General features: G+C 35.5%; 1 protein-coding gene across 7 annotated transcripts in view; it reads right to left on the bottom strand.

Moving 5' to 3' along the window:
* Positions 1-84: 84 nt before the first annotated feature.
* The window catches only part of LOC126972675 (uncharacterized), an 89,842-nt gene continuing 76,513 nt past the window's right edge, over positions 85-13,413 (bottom strand). For 3 of the 7 annotated variants that reach the window (XM_050819687.1, XM_050819874.1, XM_050819603.1), the window contains 5 exons: positions 11,933-12,037; positions 10,196-10,303; positions 8,107-8,205; positions 2,794-2,880; positions 87-899 (listed from right to left, as the gene is read on the bottom strand). In XM_050819687.1, the coding sequence (XP_050675644.1) occupies positions 604-899; positions 2,794-2,880; positions 8,107-8,205; positions 10,196-10,303; positions 11,933-12,037 (695 nt within the window). In that variant the 3' untranslated portion in view covers positions 87-603. Of the gene's footprint in view, positions 900-2,793; positions 2,881-8,106; positions 8,206-10,195; positions 10,304-11,932; positions 12,038-13,413 lie in introns of those variants that run through there. The other 4 variants (XM_050819960.1, XM_050820023.1, XM_050819786.1 and 1 more) reach the window with 3 other exon arrangements.

The following is a 13,413-nucleotide window of genomic DNA, read 5'->3' on the forward strand; positions in this document are numbered from 1 at the left end:
AAACTACAATGTTGTTTAGTGACATTCCTTTATTACTATTTAATCGTGGTTACATAAGATAACAAATTTTAACAGACTATTTTTCGAATAACTTAAATTGAAATTGTTTTTTGTACCTATTGACAAAATGATTTAAACAAGTTTTGATTGTTTCCATTGCTTTTCTTTTAAATTATTTAAACCGTTTTGATGTTTGAATGAAAATTTCATTTGTTTGACGCCGTTGACATTTGTGACAAACGTCAAGAAAATGAAGTGCTAACTTGATTAGATTTGACAATTGTTTCCATTGCTCTCTTTTCAATTTTTATTCTGTTTTGATGTTTGAATGAAAATTTAATTGACATTTCATTTGTTTGATACCGTTGACAGAAGTGACATTTGTGACAAACGTCAAGAAAATGGCGGTTGCCATATTTTGTTACGAATAAAACAATGTGCTTGAACAGAAGTACTAACTTAATTCGATTTGACAATTGGAAACAGTTTACATAATATAATTCGACTTTCATTTAAACACACAAACTTCACAAAAACTTTGCTCGATATCCGCACTATATTCGAAACATATCCTTCCAATGCAAGTTTCATACACAAAAATGTTTAGTTGTCAAGTTTTAGCCGGCGTATCCTTCCTTCAATCGCACTCAATAAAGAATAAACATTCTTCAGGTCATATCGATCCTTAGCACTAAAATTTGTTGTATTCATTGCAGGCGCTAGAATTCTTGAACTTTTACGCTTTTCAATGTTAGCCGGTGGTTTAGACTTTGTAACTTGGCACTGTTTGTCTTGGCGTCCACTAGGTTTCATGGTGCATGCCTCAGTGTATGTGTTTGAGTTGATTTGGTGCACCTCTTTTTCATCACAACCAACAGATGGCGAAAAGTGTCTTTTAACTGAAAGACGGAGAATATTAAAGATGTTATTACTAAATTGTTTTTATAAATAATTAAATAAAACAGCCACGCAAAGAAAAACGCATTTTCCGTGACTAAAAACAATAAATAGGGAAGTGTAGGGTATTCATACCTCAATAATAGGTAATAACCCTTCGTAATTTGATACGTCTAAGCCTCAATTCAGTTGATTTCCAAGCGATTTTTGGCATGCGAATTTTTCGTGTATGTGGTTTTTTCAATGAATACAAATGGTTTCTTTTTTTTATGATGCCCATTACAATGTAATACCGCTCAAAATTCTTGAAAAATCCAAAAACTGAACGGTACTACAGTTATTGCGCTCGTCACGTTGAGACAAGATGTTAAGCCTCATTTAATTTCTAGCTACGGCGCCCTTCCGACCGACACACAGTAATGCTAACACATTACTGCTTCACGGCAGAAATAGGCGCCGTTGTGGTACCCATAATCTAGCCGGCATCCTGAGCAAAGAAGTCTCCCACTGATAAATTAGTGTTAATTGATTTATAATGGAAAAAAGAAGAATGGAAAAAAGCTCGCATTGTACCCATTTATAAAAAGGGTGAGATTAACAATGTCGAAAATTATAGACCAATTTCAATTTTAAGTACATTTTCAAAATTATTAGAATCTCTAATTTGCCCAGTATTAATGTTACACTGCAAAAAATACCTCAATGATAAGCAAAATGATTAGAATCTCTAATTTGCCCAGTATTAATGTTACACTGCAAAAAATACCTCAATGATAAGCAGCATGGTTTTAGATGTGTTAGATCTGTAGAATCTAATCTGTTTCATTATATTAATAACATCGCACAAGCCATGGACAATGAACTACAAATTGATAGCATATACACAGACTTTTCCAGTGCTTTCGACAAAGTGAACCATAAAATCCTTCTCTCCAAACTTGATAAACAATATGGCATTGGAGGAAACTTATTGAAATGATTAGAATCATATCTTACAAATAGGTATCAATTTGTTTCTATTAACGGCGAGTCTTCGTCCAAATTTATTGCTTATTCTGGAGTACCTCAGGGATCTAACCTCGAACCTTTGCTTTTTGCATTATTTATAAATGATATAAGTTCATGCATTAAACACTCAGAGTATTCATTATACGCCGATGATATGAAACTATATAGAATAATCCAAACAGAGGACGATGCTATGTTACTTCAAGAAGACTTAGACCGAATTCAAGTATGGTGTGATATAAATAAAATGATTATAAATGTTTCCAAGTGCCATCACATATTTACCAGAAAACGGTCCTCACTTCAAAAAACTTATAGTTTAAATAATGTAAATTTAAGAAAAGTAGAAGAGGTTAGAGATTTGGGTGTAATTTTAGATTGTAAACTGAACTTCATTCCACATTACAATAAAATAATTTCTAAAGCTGCTCAGATATACGGCTTTATATGGCGAGTGACAAAAGATTTTAAGAGCACCAAACCTAAATTTATTTTATATAATGCACTCGTGCGGAGCATTCTCGAATTTGGCAACACAACATGGAATCCATACTATTCGGTACATAGTGACCGAATCGAGAGGATTAATCGTACGTTTACTCGACATCTGTGTTAAAACAATAAAAACATAAGCAATAGAAGTGATTATTATAGCAGGTTACAACTCTTCAATTTACAAAAATTAGCAGCTTGTCGGCGTATGCTTGACATTACATATCTGTACAAAATTGTAAACAATAAAATAGATTCTGTGGACCTATTAAATTGTTTAACATTTCAAGTACCTCAACGTAATACTCGAAATAAGATAATGAAAACAAGTCATTCTCTATCTTATCTTCGGTACAAACAACGTTTTGTAAATAAAATTAAGTGAGATATTATTACAATTATGTTTCATCCAATCGATGTTCTTGGCTAACACGTGGCTGTCGTGGTGGCATGATATCGAGGCTGTTGATGAACTGCCATTCACTGAAACAGTAATACAAAGTAGTAACAACAACCAAACAGACAACTTTTAATTTTAAATTGATGTTAACGACTCAGAGGTGATGAAATGTAATGTGCCGGTTAATTATTTTTATAATAATAATAATTTATTTATTTCAGACCCAGAAGTCCATACAAAATTCAAGATATGTTATGGTATAAGAGCCCGTGAACCCCAGACCTACGTTATTTTATAAAAGCTGAAAGTTTGTCAGCGCATGCTCCCAACACAGGTAAAAACGACGGACCATTATGTAGTTAAGTTAAGACGTAAGTAATATTATAATTTCATGAACATTAAGGGTGTCCTGCAAGGGGTTGCCACGATGTTAAGTGTCTGGCAATGCATAACATGATTTTTAATAATATTCTGAAGGTAATAAATACCCAAAAATTGCATTTTTTATTTGATGTATTTAGATCGGTATTTTATACACCGTTAGTACCGTTTACCTGCCAAAGCCACTGGTAACCCAAACTCCATAATGGTGCATCGTTCTTACCTGTGTACCTTACCTTAAAATAACGTAGGTCTGGGGTTCACGGGGTCTTGATCTATTAGTAAAATAACTTAAATTTATGTCAGTAGACACTTATATAACAATTATTAATACTAAAAGGCTCTTATGGTAAACAATAAATACCACTACGCACATGTCCATCCGCCCAGTGTCGCATAAGGGTCCATCGTGTTTGTCTGCTAGCGTGTTTAAAATGCTATAGGGATGCTATGTCCCAAAATCAACGCCTCAGCGAGGCCGATCGCTTCCGCAAGAAGGTATATCATCCACATGTGTAATAGGTTAGCTAAAGTTAGGGCTCCTTCATAGGTTTTGGTATTTAATTTTACAATAAAATACATGACAGTTATAAATATATATAAGCTGTTTTCTAGGGTTATCACGAAACGTCGCGTGCGCAGGTTGACGAATTCCAGCCTCCCGAACAAGCCGGATTCCGAAAAGGCTTTAGCGCCACACAGATCACATACATACGCTGCGGCAAGTTAAACAGAAGACGGAGGATGCTATGCTTGGCCTTGCAGGACTATGAGAACTATGATAAAGCCTTTGATTCGATCGAGGTCTGTGCGGTGCTTCAGTCTCTCCAGAGGTACCACATTGAATATCGGTATATCGAAGCGTTGAACTGTTTGTATGGAAACGCCACCCGTCCCAGGAGCTCTATTACGAAAATCGAAGTACGAAGTTTCAGTTGACGGATCGTACATTCTCCTATTACCAAAGTGTTTCGGATCCGAAGATCGACACGAAGTTCGCGATTAGACTTTAGTCTTTCAAATTCACTTATGTCTATAGTTCCGAAACGAAATCCGTCCACACGATTCGGACCCGAAGTACTTTCGTAATAGGATTAATTTGAAGTTTGTCGTTCTATCGTTTCGGACCGAAACTTCGGCTATCGATTTTGGTAATAGACCTCCAGGATCAGTTTTTGAAGCCTATCCGACTGCAGCGGGGTGTCACAACAAGGCGATGTCATATCGCCGAAGCTATTTACCGCTGCGTTGGAAAATAAAATAAATAAATAAATGTCTTTAAGCTTTCAGGTCGCTCAGAGAGGAGAGGGCTATACCCGAAGTTTCCCTGCGAGATTAAATCAGAAATGAGAAGACCCGTAGGAACAAAAGTCACCGACCTAGCCAAAATAATTGCAAAACTGAAGTGGCAGTGGGCATGGCATGTAGCTGGACAGACACATGGCTGTTGGGTCATTAAAGTCCTCAAATGGCGACCACGTACCGGTACACAGTGTTGGTAGGCCCCGCACAAGATGGACCGATGATTTGGTCAAGTTTGCCGGAATAGTTTGGAAGGGGGCTGCGCAGGGGCAATCGTGGTGAAAATTTTTTGGGGAAGCCTTTGTCCAGCAGTGGGTGTCTTCCGGCTGATATGACCAGACAGTATATTCAGTCAAAAAAGTATCGAGAAGGGATGATTTGTTTAGGCTAGGCAATTTTCTCATCATTTTATACTTACGGAAGGCTGGAAGTCGCAGAACAAAGGCGATACTGGGTACTTCCTATTTTAAGTGAAAGACTTTCTTCATACTACGATCAATAATATTCGTCGTAATACCTAGCCTTAACATACCAAATTCGATTTTATTGTTTTTTTGTTGCTGTAAGATTGGCACAACTCTTTTTCCTTTTGGCGCGGAGTTGTATGTTTTTAGTTAGATCCAATGACATTCTATACATATGGACATATCATTCGCAGTCTGACAGTGGAACGGCAAAAGTGTCTTTAAGACAATGTAAGCACACTTTTCTCCTTAGTCGTGTGTCAACTGTGTGTCAATCAACAAGCCTAAGCGTGCTATAAAAGTGCTTAAATAATACATTAACGACTCAAAAATAATATGGTGTAATCGGCAAGGTTATTTTATTTATATAAGATGGATATGCAAAGAGCGTAAGTAATTATTGACAAGTCCCCAGACAAGACCCGCTTGTCAGAATGAGACAGATGAAAGGACACGGTCAAAAATAAAAACAATAGAGTCCTTTTTTTAACCGACTTCAAAAAAGGCGGAGGTTCTCAATTCGGCGGTATGTCTTTTTTATGTTTATTACCTCAGAACTTTCAACTGGGTGAACCGATTTTGATAATTACTATTTTATTTGAAAGCTGGTGCTTCCATGTTCCATGTTTAATGGAATTTTATCTCACTAAATGCTATATTGTCACTTTTTGTCGAATGCGACAACCAATCACTTTTCAGTACCGCATTAATGGTAAGCTCATAAGTAGACGGAATTCAATGAAAGATCTGGGTGTGACTTTTGACCAAACGCTTACCTTCCACGACCATATAATAACAGTCACTCAAGAGTCTTTTATGAGACTAGGGTTCGTATTAATAAATGCGCGCGATTAGCGTCAATATTATACAACTGCTTTACAGTACCCTTGTGCGTAGTAAGCTTGAAGCGAGCTCGTGCGTATGGAATCCCTACGAAGTAACCTATTCCCTTATGCTGGTGAAAGTACAAAAAGCATTTTTGCGTTTCCTGTATAAGTGGAAACTGGGTTAGGTACTACCCGTACTTGTACCCGACGGCGTATCTCGTCGGTTGCCTCGGATACAACACTCTAGACCTTGAACACCTTGCTTAATGTTAGCCGGGGCTTAATAGATTAATAATGAGCTGATTCGATTGTATACACCTGACAATTATATTCGTAGTAGAAATCATCGTCTGCTGGCGGTACCCGCGTGTCGCACGGTAGCACGCACTGCGGCGCCCGTGGCGCGAGTCTTGAAATTATTTAGTCACCTCGTATTTAATATTAATTGTTTAATCTCTTTTTAGTGCATATTATATCTATTGTTTTGGAATAGTGTTTTTGAAATCAGTTGTTTTTTTTGTTAAATTTTTTTAAAGGCCTAGTCAACAATTATTGGAAATAATGTATTTTGTGTAATCTGAACAGCTTACAAGAACGCGATCGCTTACATACTAGTGCTATATACACGTTATCACGGAAGTATATAAGGTATTAGTTATATTATATATTAGTTATATATATATAATTATATATTAGTTATCTAATGAAAATTGATACTTATTTACATCGCAAATATGTAAAAGCTAATATTTTTCAGCTTTCCCGTACACGAGATAAGTAATGAAAGAGAATTGGCGCCAGTACGTAGCATGAGAGTTCTCTCTGAAGAAATTTACAAACCAAATAAGCATATTTATATTTCACATTTAAAATTTGACAAAAGCTGTCATACAAACAAATGCTGATGTCCGCGTACACTACATATACCAAAAAGAAATCCTGGAAAAGATATCTAAGTCTAATAGACAAATTTAATTTAATTCAAGGAACTTAACATTTAAATAACCAGTTTAACTAATTATTTTATGTAAATAAAAATGTTATATATGAGAACTAGTTTCTCTCATTAAAGGTTAACCTTAGCTTATTAAATCTAAAGCGCTTTAGAACATAAAAAAGTAACAAATTTAAACACAAGCCAATAAATAAGTATACAAACATTCCCCTTTATAATATGAGTGTGATTTTTGATTAAAAACGTAAAAACCTCCGACTGAACAGATCGGAAAAGGGGACAGACGGACGAACGTAAAACGTACAGCAACCCACTTTTTCGTCTGAACTAAAAAAAATACCTAACTGCTACTCCTCTGATGTCGCTGTCCAAATCGGGTTCTAAATTCAAAGTGCGCAGCTGAAACTTAAATGTTTACATTGCCGCCTATTGACCAATTATAATTTAAACAACTGGAGTAAACACAGAAATGTATAGATATATATACTATCCTATCGAAGGTTTCATTTGTGGCATGTGCCATATTTCGGCTTTGATTTCGTATGAGGTGCATTGTCTACATGTATAGAACGTCATTGGTTAGCTAGCTCCTAGATCATATATATGGCTTCAGTCGAATTCTTTCTTTTTTCTAAACTTAATTTACCATTTCATGGCACTCATTTCCATTTGGTAGAATACATAAAGGAAAATTCTCGACGAGAACTAAACTCGATTCCATTATAAGCGTTTAAAAACGTTTTGATTCGGTTTCGTATATTCGAGTATATCGTTTCTGAAGGAGCATGCTTTGAAGGAATTTAGTATATCATTGATCTTTTCCTGGTACTTTTTTGAAAGACTAGTAAGTATACTAGGATACAGTGAGCCTAAATATAGTAAATAATCTTGACAAGGAAACCTTACAGAGCTCATAGACTATGAGTCATAGTGTAGAAGATTATATCAATAATGCATGGTTCTTGACTGGTTCTGCGCAGGCCACTTAAAATTGTTTAGTCTTTATATTTAGTAGACTAAGCAAATTGTTATTCTAGATGTAAAATATGGGCTGGGAATTTCTTACTAGTTCTTCTCCCCACTTGAAAGGCCCTATACAAACTGTGTTGTTGTTGCAATATGTTGTGCTTTTGTCACTCCCTATGGTACCTAAACTTTATCTACAGAAGATATTTACTGCTATGGCCATATACTACCAGTATACAGCTGCACTAAAGTTTCACAAACGATACACTACAGGAACTCGAGGTGGAGAAATGGGTCAAACATCATACCGCAATGGAACAATATTCTATCGCAAACTAGTAGTATTATCAAATAATATTCTCTAAAACTAGTATCGCTGGGGAATCCTGTGGGAAGGATCTCTACTCTGCTCACCTGAATCGTCCCGAAGACAATCTGTTCTGTACAGTTTTTGCGCGTGAAAGCTTTCCTTTGCTGTATTGCGCCGCGTTATTTGATATAGCGCCTTATAAACTGTAAATTGACCAGTAAAATACAATTAAAATACAGCTATCCGCAGTGTGCAAAGAATACTGGCAGCGGAAATGCTGCCTCCTAGTGATAGTTTTTACTTAATGTAGGTATTGAAGTATTAAAAATATATTATATATAGTTAATTATACATAAGCAAGATTACTAATTTTACTTCACACATATCTAACTTAAAGGTAGGTAGGTACATATTATGCACAATGGCACTAAGCAAATAACACACGATTAAAATATATTAATTTCAGTTATTCTGAAGTATTGGTGAAAACAGTCGCGCATAGAATCTAACTAAAAAATTCAAAGGGCGATTAATTTCCATGGGCGCACTGGAAACGGTTGCGTCATATTATAATATTTATTATTTTTATCTTATTACGCTAGAAAATGTAATCTAATTTTCTACTTAAATTCGCGAAGAGTACAGAGTGAACATACTTTAACCGGAATCTTAATATTTAATTATTGATTTATTGTTTGCACTTTGCGATACCGCTCCGAAACTGGATGAGCGGAAGAATTGCCAAAACAAAACCAAAAAGACAGGTTGTATGTACTCCGGGAGTGCCGGCAAAAGTGTAACTTGAAATTTGGGAATGGTTAGGGAATAATTTCGCATGAATTGCCTTATTTATCAGTATAAAAGTTCCAGCATTTTTGGGGTCAAATAAAATATTCATTTATTGCGCTACCGTACACGAAAATATAAATTTTATATTACATAAAAAATTCAACACTTCAGAACTATTACAATTATTTGTCATTATAAAGTTTATCTCTGAAAAATTAAGTTACATCCATTATTTCAACGAGTGTCTTACGAATTTTCGATCAGGCCACGTGCCATGACGCGAGTTTATACCCATCCCAACAAATGTGCTCAACGCCACTAAAGAAGTTTTAACTACAAAAACTTTCCAACAAGTTAAAAACACTTAGGTAATTTTTAAATTGTGCTCTGTGTACGAGATTAAATTTATTATTAATGCGAGGCCGTATTTATGGTGGAGATGAAGTCGTAAGTATCAATCACTACACAGCTGTATATAAAAAAAGATGTGGTGTCGTGGGACACCAGGTAGGAACGAAGTTCCTTCGGCTAATGTAGAATCGACTAAAAAAAATCGTTCCAATATTGCTATAATCGTTATCATATATTAATATAATAATATTGATAATATATACACTACTCGCTTGTGTATGCGACTGTCGCGCCTGCGCACGTCTCATTTAACGGTTTTATTCCACGCACTTTTCCACGCACTTTTTTCCACGGATTTTTTCTAACGGTTTTATTATCACATTTTTTTCAGTTCGGTCGCGCAGCAAAATCCGTATCCCCTCCAAGCCTACCGTAAGGAACTTCGTTCCAATAAAATAAATAAATATTGACACACTTTTACACAAAATATCTTGCCCCAAAGTAGGTATAGCCTGTACTATGGGTACAGGATAACGATATATTTAATACAATATACTTAAACATAAATACATATAAACAACCATAACTCGGAAACAAACATTCATATAATATTCATGTTAAAAAAAAACACAATAAAGTTATGATTAGATATTAGGAATTAATTTATACTGTTTCATTTAAAAATGTCTCCTTTACTAAATACTAGAATGCTTCTTAGATCATATTAAGAGGAAATTAAAAACCTCTCAAGAGTATCTCAGCTTTTTGACTTAAATTTAGGTATTTTTATAAACGCGATTCTTCGAAAAGTATTTTTAAAAGTGTTAATCAAAGACTGAATTAAATTTTATTTAGAGCTACTTATTTTTCCAGGGAAAATATACAAGTCAGATATACGCCAGCCGTTGGCAGAGACGTGTACAAACTAATTTAAGTTAAATCAACTTACCGTAATAACCTCTTTGTTGGAAGAATACGTATTCGCAAAGTTATTAGAGTCTTTTTACGGCTACAGTCTACGTGAGTTATTAGTTTATTCGTAGGAAGAAGTACCTTGAGGTGACGAAACTTTGCTGATGACTCCGCCAGTCCGCTTGGCGTGGCAACACGACGATCTCGGGAATGAAGTCATAAAACCAATGTTTCGAATGTCCTGCTTCGCTATAGTATCATGAACAAAAACAGAAAGAATAAGTGATAAACATTGTATTTTACCTTAGATAACTAAAAATGCGTCTCGATAGAGCCTCTTGCTGTTCGGTATGACAACAGGCCAGGTTTATTACTTTAGTATGCCTGACAGATACGTCTTACACTCGCGAAATACACCAGAGACACACTTTCTACTGTCAGTAATTAGCTGTCAATAATCTGAGGCTGTACCAATATACCCGATAAGTTATTCTTATCGCCTTATATTGGGACGCGTGAATTGCAACTTCCATTCAAACTTCTATCGCTGGTGCTTACCAATAGTTTTATTGGTCATCCCGTTGACAGACAGCGTCTACGAATAAGGTGAGTTACCGTCGATAAGTTTATTGGGACAGACAAGTCATCGATAGTTACGATTTTTCATCTCAGGTAGGCAACAACCGGAGATAGACTGAATGTTGGGAACGGCCGTTAGTGTGCGTGCGTTCGTCACTATATTTTTTTGAAGAATTCACAGCTGTCATAGTATCTAGGCGTATAAATTATCTAAGATTCTTATATTTTTGTAAAAAAAATAGCGGTGAAATTTGGGCGCGCTGCTGTTCTAATATAAATTATTTTTTATTTTTTATAGTGATAACCCTCACTTCTGTTATTAATTACACAAAGAAAACAAAATGTATGAACGATACGGGACTCGAACCCGCGACCTCTCGCGTTCCGTGCGAGCCTCCACTAAGCCAACCGTTCGAGTGCCGTATCATGATCAATCTTGTATGTCTTGTTTCTACTCTCATGTCGAGGCTTCATCTACAGTAGATGAACGATATATCAACGATAAGTCACTCAAACGGTTAGCTCAGTGAAAGAGCGCTTGCACGGAATGCGAGAGGTCGCGGATTCGAGTCCCGCAACGTTCATAAATTTAATGTGTTACTGTACTAATGTTAAACATTTGTCATCTTTGGTGCCATATATAGGTACATAATCGTCAGTGAAAACGTATGATATAACAAACAACACTTCACACTACACGGTGCTGATTACTGAGCCGTGACGTAAATACACTATAATTGGTGTTTCAGTTAACATGGCAGAAGTGTGTGATTTTCTAGATTCCTTTCATAATAGTATGTTATTTTAAAACCGTTTATTCCCTTCTTCTCTAATGCTGCCTGCTTCTTTAGGCGCGTTATGAAAAAAATATGAGAGTGAAATTTTAAGCTTATGCGCGCGCATCACTGTAAAATAAAAGTAACAGGTTGAGGTTAGTTCCTAAAATTTCCTGACGTTTGCGTCATTCGTTATTTTTTTTGGTTTCTTTGTCTATCATTAGGACAGGCAAAGGGTTCAAGCCCATACAGCCGTATTCATTATTTAATAATTAATTGCCAAAGCCATCTTTGCAAGATTCTTACAAAATTGTTCTTTCTAAAAACGTAGAATAGCACGAGGAATAAATCATTTAATTGATTTTTGCTTCGTTAGGCCAAAGAAGTACAACTTCTTGCGTGCATACATAAGTACACACACACACACTTTTTTTTCTATTTAAATGTGTTGTTCTGTGGGAATATAAACAGAGTACTTAGCAACAAAGTATCCACAATGTCATTGAAAATATTGAAATTTAACCTTTAGGAGTACTGTTGTGAATAACATTTGAGTCCATTTGGGTTCCTTTATTGACTCGTTTTTCATGAATAATGCAACGGACATGGTCGTATACATATATACACTCTGAAACAAATATTATATGACTCAAATTAGTAACTATGATTGCACAAAACCCTCTCTTTAAAACTATGATTGAGGATACCTTTTATTCTAGGTTGGATTACTTTTTACCATTACTCGAAGTTTTTTTCTACCTCTGGCTGTGTATGATGTATTCTAGCACTATCCAGGTGGCAGTATTAGTAACTGTATATTATTTTATATCTGTAAGCGAGCAATTCTTGTATATATGTAATCTGAATCTCGGAAATGTCTCCAACGATTTTAATGAAATTTAGTGTACAGGTAGTTTCGGGGGCGGTTTCAATTTTAAAAATGTAGTTTTATCCGTGTTTTAATGAGAAACAGCAACAATAACATTAGAATACAAACGTAAATTTCGCCACTATATACAAGACTATAATAGCTCAGATGGGACACTGGGTTATCCGGAAAGCAGAAGACCCCGGTTCGAATTCAGATGTCCTATTAGTTTTTTTTTCTTCAAGTTTTGCACATTCTTTAAAATCCTCGGATATTTATTATTATTTGCAGAGGGTCGCTATTTCGCTAGTTTTAGTTGGGTTCTAGTAAAACCGCGTGCAGAATTGAACTATTGTGTTCGCCAATCATACTTATAGCTAACGAGCTAGCGGTCAAGCCCTGCTCGTTGTCAAGCGCTGTTATGAACCGCAGTATCTTCTTGACGCAAGTATTACAAACAGCATCTGGGAGTAGGGTATAGTCGCGACGAATGGTGTTACGTTTATATAAGTTGAGTTAAGTATATAAGTTGGCTGCAATTGCAGAGGAGATGAAGAGGCGTTTCATCGGGTTCGCAAGTTCTTTCGTTTTTAATTCCGAACACACTGAGGTGCTTATTTATATCTGTATGTTACATTGTATACATATTATATTTTTTTGACGTGACAACGTCTTATAATTCGATAGAGCCAGCTGCACGCACGAAAAAACATGACTCATGCGGCGTTACTTCGCTCTGAGGCGTTCCATGTAAGGCCTTTGCGTTCGGCAGCGTTCGACATCAGAATAACACAGATTGTAAGAAATTAAATATTACACATGTTTAAAAGTTGTAAAACAATTGCTCAACGCACATTTATACTTGTATAAACTATTAAATTGTAAAAAAAATTGACATAATTGTATTTATGCGTACAAATAAATCTAACTTGATCAATTTCATTGTGATTTCCAATTACCTCCTTCTCTATATACATACAAATCTATTAAACAAATGAAATTAAAATTTTCTTTTGAAAAATGCTATCATTCCATCAGTATTTTCTTAAGACGTTGTCACGTTCAACTATCGTCAGTAAACCGACTCTACAGACAACCAATTTTTTAATTTGTTCCTTTGCTTACGAAAGTATGAA

The sequence above is a fragment of the Leptidea sinapis genome, chromosome 1, assembly GCF_905404315.1.
Source record: "Leptidea sinapis chromosome 1, ilLepSina1.1, whole genome shotgun sequence".
In the NCBI taxonomy this organism is placed as follows: Eukaryota; Metazoa; Arthropoda; class Insecta; order Lepidoptera; family Pieridae; genus Leptidea; species Leptidea sinapis.